The following is a 6,000-nucleotide window of genomic DNA, read 5'->3' as shown; positions in this document are numbered from 1 at the left end:
TCACATTTTTTCCCTTCTGAAAAAATGATATGGTGGATGATGGTGTGGATGATGGAGAAGGAGGAGGTGATTTATATATCATGAGCCCGAGTCAGCTGAATTTTCAAGAGGGACATTAGACAAAGAGTGTGTTGTCGTTATACGCTGGCCATATTGTCCGACATGTCTTCAATAAAAAATAAATACGTTTTTATTGAAGATTAAACTTATTTTTGAATTTATAAAAAATAAATTATGTAAATAAATACGTTTTTATATTGATTCATACATTGTCATTAGCAAAAATTATAGTTTCATAAACTGTTTTTCATAAATTACATTGACAATCTTATGAATCATACATAAACCTTTTTTATTTGCATATGTTATTTTGCATTAACTCAAAAATAAATCAACTCAAACAAGCACATAGTACAAGTACGACAAGGGGTAGTCTAGCTAACTGGTATTTTTTTTTTTATGGTAACTAACTCACATACATGACTAGCTAATTCACCGTACTAATTAATTGAATCATACCTCAATGTATTATTGTTAATAAGAATGACAATAATATCCTGATATTATTTTCAAACATAAGGAGAACTACAATTTGCATGATGCCTTAATTCTTACAATATCCAATTATGGTCTTCTATAGTAAGAATCCCATAATGTGTAACATAAGCTTAGTAGATTGCTAATAGTTGTTTCAATACTTTTGTCCTTAATTAAATAAACTTGTTCACAAATTGAATAATTAAAGGTTTAGGATTTGATTGGTAGAGTATTAATTAATCTTCTTTCTTTGGAACAGAAAGATGACCTTGCTCTTGCAAGCTCTTAACAGTTTCATATAAACATTGACTCACTGGAGTGAATTCCAATCCCAAATCTTTCAGTTTTTTATTTGAGAAGATATGTGGTTTCACTCTAGGATTCTTTTCATCTGAACACCTGCATGTGTAAAAACATTAACTAATTAACTTTCTGGCTATGATCCAAGCTGAAAATATTATCGACTTCAAATCAAACCAATTTATTACATTGAATTAGGTAGTACTATAATCTTTTAAATTAAGCATGTTTTCAGTTGAAACTGTAATGCACCGAACTTTTAAGGCATTTCATTGTTTTTCTAAGTGTCATATTCATATATAGTGTGATAAGGACATTGAGGTTGGTAAGGACTCATATGCTCCACTTGTTTTATCTTATAAAATATATGAACCTATAATTTACTTAGGTGGAAATGGAATGTATAAATAAATAAATCTAAACAAGTCAAAGTTGGTGTACCAACTACGACACCTTTTAATTCGTCTCCAATTTTTTTCATTTCAATATCTACACATTTTCATTCTATTTTCCATTTTATCAAATAAAAATCAAGTTTGCAAAATATTATCAAAATCCATGACTCCTTACCTATACATGGTCCCAAACCCACATATGCCTAACAAATAAACTAGTAAAGGTCATTTTCCACTAACCTTAGTGCGTGGGGACACCAAATTGCAACAAAAAAAAAAAAAAAAAAAGAGAGATGCTAGTTTACATCATTGGCTACGTAATCATGTCAACACAGTTCATTTAAATGGAAATTGAAAAATAACAAAATTATATAATTTGGCCAAGATATGCAACAACAAAAAAAAGAAGGAGAAGAAAACCAATAAGTTTAATGTAAATAGTTAAAAAAATCATATATAGACATTTAATTATTTGCCAGTTACACTGAATTTATTCAATAATTTTGTATACTTTCATAGTTATGCACTAGTTTATTTTCCTATATGGATATATGGGATTTGGATTCTGTGCAGTTGATTGCACTGCAGTCACTAAATCTGGACAGTCTGATCAAGATCAGACGGCTCAGATTTTAAGATCAATAAAATCTGATCTTAAACTTTGGACTGTCTGATCTTAATCAGACGGACTGGACATGGCCGACTGCACTGCAGTCACTAAATTGCTGACTGCACCGAACCCAAATCCGGATATATGTTAAAGTTTTTCACTTTTATTAAGCAAATAGATATTGGTTAATTTTGTACCAAAAAAAAAGATATTGGTTAATTTTTTATCATTTAAATGTGATTTTAATCTCTGTAAATATAGTATTTTTTATTTTAGTTTCTGTAAGTTTTTTTTTTATTTGATTTTAGTCTCTGTAAATTTAAAAATTGATAGTTTGAGTTCGGCATATGTAACCTAATATAATATCACTTCATGAACTAAAAATAATTGTTTTTCAATTTGTAGGGATCAAATCCAAACAAAAAAAATTACATAGACTAAAACCAATAAACGCTATATAAATTATAATTGTAGAGATTAATATTATATTTTAACTTTCTAACACAGCAAGCAATCACAATATGTTTGTTAGCTTAATACTATGGTCATATTAATTATATAATTAATCATGATAACTATGATAGGAAGAATAATTTAAGAGTGACTTACTTGGTAGGAATAGGGTACTCTGGGAAGTACTTAGCAAGAATTTCAACAAGCTCCCCACGGTGCAATGAACTTTCAGCACATAAGTATCTACCAGAAGCAGATGGTTTCTCAAAAACAAGTATGTGAGCTAATGCCACATCCCTAACATGAACATAAGCTTGTGTTGCATTTGCATAGGTCTTAGCTGATCCAGTTAGGTACTTTAGTATGTGAATTGTGCTTGCATTGATTGTTGGTTGTAGCAATGGTCCTAGAACCAAAACTGGATTCACTACAACCAAATCCACCCCTTTCTCTTTTGCCACTTCCCATGCTGCTTGTTCTGCCACTGCTTTTCCATAGCAATACCAATTCTACAATGTTCAAATTTCAAGTCAGTCTCAAATGTTTAGAATTTGAGTTATACTTATCTCGCTCTTACAAATCCGTCATTTATAAACACATTGTCACACCTAATTTCATCTAATGTGGTACACTTAACACACTGTTTCACATGCAAGACTAGACATGTGTAGCATAGTGTGGCACAAGTGGCCCAATAGCATGTAGTCCACTGGGAGAGGATCATCTCCAGTCACATTTTCTTCAGGTGGAATCATTGTCATTCATTTAATTTTTGAATAGTAACATATATAATAAAATAATTAAATCAAGGGTGAATTACTGCACGGGAGGTAATCTGTTCCCGTAGTCCAACATATGTTGTTCAGGTTCTTATAGGATATCATCTTAAAATTTGAGTTTGATCTAACTTATTCTTACAAAATCAATCTATAGTGAAAATTATCTTTACTTATAACCATATTGTCAAATGTTATCGCATCAAATTTAGGACTCCTACCACTTATATCAAAACTTTAGGATGATTATACTATGTATATAGTGTTCTAATGTTGATTAGCAGCAAATAATATAAAATGAAATGAAGGGAATCATGTCAACCTTGGTGTTCTTGCAAAACTCCAAATCACTCCAACAAGACTCGTCAACTTCAACATCAACACTCCTGTTGGGGTCCATATAGACAGCTCCAATTGATGAAGTGAAAACCACGCGCCGCACATTTGCTTCGGCAGCCGCTATGATCACATTTTTTGCTCCATTCACTGCAGGCTCCACCATTTCTTCCTGCATCCACCCAAATTAGGAATTCAATCATTTTTCGTATAAAATCAAATCAATAATCTTAAATTGCAAATTAATAAGTAGTAACCATTTTTGACATTATTAATTAAAAAGTAATGTATAATATAATAAAAGATAAATAAGAAGATTGGTCGATGTACACCACCGTAGAGTCTTCGACACACATAACTTAATTATCCTATGAAACATAAGAAAACAAACAATGTTTGCTGGTGGAAATAGGACCCACCAATGATTCAAATAATCACATGACATTATTGTGTCTATGCTACTTTTTTTTTTTTTTATCTAACTAAATAATCAATGAAATTGAATTAAAAACAAGACTATTGAAATTTCCATCCCGATGAATACAACTCGGTTGACAAAAACATTGCATGTTATTGCAGAAATTGAGATTCAAACCCGATACTACCTACCACTTATTCACAAATTCTAGCCACTAAACTAGTAACGGAAAAATATTAAAACTCACGGGGTTATCTGTAACGGGAGAAGCAGTGTGAAAAACACCATGACATCCATTAACGGCTTGTTTAACGGAGTTAAGATCAAGGAGATCAACTTTGACAAGAGTTAACCTTTCCTTTGCTCCTTCCAAATCTTTCAAGTGCCCATTTTTGGGATCATCTGAAATGAAAATTGATTTATACATGTAAGATAATTACATGAAGGCAAACGGGCAATAAACTACGCCGCTAATTTAAATAAAAATTCATGCATGCCCACGTCAAAAATACAATAACATTATTTCACCCAATTTTATAAAAAAATGTTGTTTTTACACAAAAAGTTCACATCAGACACCTGCATCGTACCGTGTTAATGTTGTCTCTGAATGTAGTTGCTCTAATTTTATGCTCCTAAAAAAATTGGAGCATACGGATACATAGGGTAACATCCTAAACCGCTATTAATATTGTGTCGGGTCTCAAATATAAACAAAAAATTATAAAAAAAAATAAATTGATCTACATTTTTTTTTGAAACAAAAAATTGATCTAAAATTTAAATAAAATACATTAAACAAATTTTGACTAACTTTTGATTATATTTGAGATTGAAGTTATATATATACAAATAAAATTATATGATGATCTGAATATGATCTTTTTGATTAATTTATGATCTTTTTTGGATATATTGAATTGAAGAAGCAGGAGATACATACATACCTGGGTTTCTCAAAGTTCCTCTGACAGTGTAGCCTTTTTCTAAGAGAAGTTTAACCATCCATGAAGCGATGAAGCCTCCGGCACCGGTGACACATATGGTTTGGCCGGAAATTGATGAAGATTCGTCAGCGGCAGGCATATTGATATTCCTTTTTCTTTGTATTGAATGAATGAGAGTGAATGAGTGAGTGGTATACAGAGGAGGAGAAGAAGAAGAAAAGAAGTTAATGTGTAGTGACGCGGGAGGGGGGGTGTAATAAGTGGAAAAATATGTGATGACAAGAAAGTGAATTGCACTATCACCCTTTTATAACCAAGACAAGATAGGTGCTCACCTAACCCAGCCACAATTTTTTTTTTTTAATTTTATTTTTGGTATCATATTTTTATTTAATATATTATCTTCACAACAAATTCACATTAAAAGACACAAATATAAAAGACACAAATATTAATTTTATATAAAAAAAAATTATAGAAATATGATATGCTTAAAAATAATAATATAAAAATATGATATGCTTAAAAATAGGAACAAAACAGATTATAGATAAGAATAAAACAAAACAATTTATACATAAATATAGGAAAACAAAACAGTAAAAAAAATAAAAAATTTAGTAAATAAAAAAATATAGAAAGAATATAGAAACAATAAGGAGAAATTCCATAAAAATAGGAATATAGAAATAAAAAAACAATACTCTATGAAAAAAATATAAATAATATTTTTCATAAAAAAAAAAAAAGAAACATAAACAATTTTTTTTATAAACGAAACATAAACAATATTCCTACAAAGTTTACTACTAACCATTAATGATAATATAATAAAGTTAGTTAGTATCATCAAACTTACTAAATTGTCCTAATAAAATTTTTAATTTTTTATTAAAAATATACGCGAGACCATTATTTGTCACTGAAACAAAAAAAATTAAATAAATAAGTTTACAAGAAATAATTAACACAATAATTCCATTTATATTTTAACAATATTATATAACAAATTTTTAAATATTTAATTTTAAATAAATTTTCTACATTAATATAGTGGCAAACTCAAATATCGAATGAAATTCAATGGACCCATGCAAATGCACGGGTCTTTAAACTAGTATTGTTAAAAAAAATGTCGCAAATAGAAAAAGTCATGGATCAAAAACAAAACTTATAGAAATTAAGAATAACAATATAGAAGATTTAAATAGGACACCATCATTTCACT

At 29.5% G+C, this 6,000-nt stretch overlaps 1 protein-coding gene across 1 annotated transcript; it reads right to left on the bottom strand.

Annotated features, from left to right (window-relative positions):
* Positions 1-504: 504 nt before the first annotated feature.
* Positions 505-5,046, bottom strand: LOC123899827 (cinnamoyl-CoA reductase 1-like). Its single transcript, XM_045951058.1, has 5 exons — positions 4,773-5,046; positions 4,073-4,227; positions 3,394-3,579; positions 2,452-2,804; positions 505-936 (listed from the first exon to the last, which is right to left on the bottom strand). The coding sequence occupies exons 1-5, from the start codon at positions 4,909-4,911 to the stop codon at positions 774-776; spliced, it is 996 nt and encodes a 331-aa protein (XP_045807014.1). The 5' UTR covers positions 4,912-5,046; the 3' UTR covers positions 505-773.
* Positions 5,047-6,000: the final 954 nt, after the last annotated feature.

Source organism: Trifolium pratense, linkage group LG7 (assembly GCF_020283565.1).
Source record: "Trifolium pratense cultivar HEN17-A07 linkage group LG7, ARS_RC_1.1, whole genome shotgun sequence".
Lineage (NCBI taxonomy): Eukaryota > Viridiplantae > Streptophyta > Magnoliopsida > Fabales > Fabaceae > Trifolium > Trifolium pratense.
Note: the sequence above shows the minus strand (reverse complement) of the source record. Positions and strands in the feature narration are given on the sequence as shown.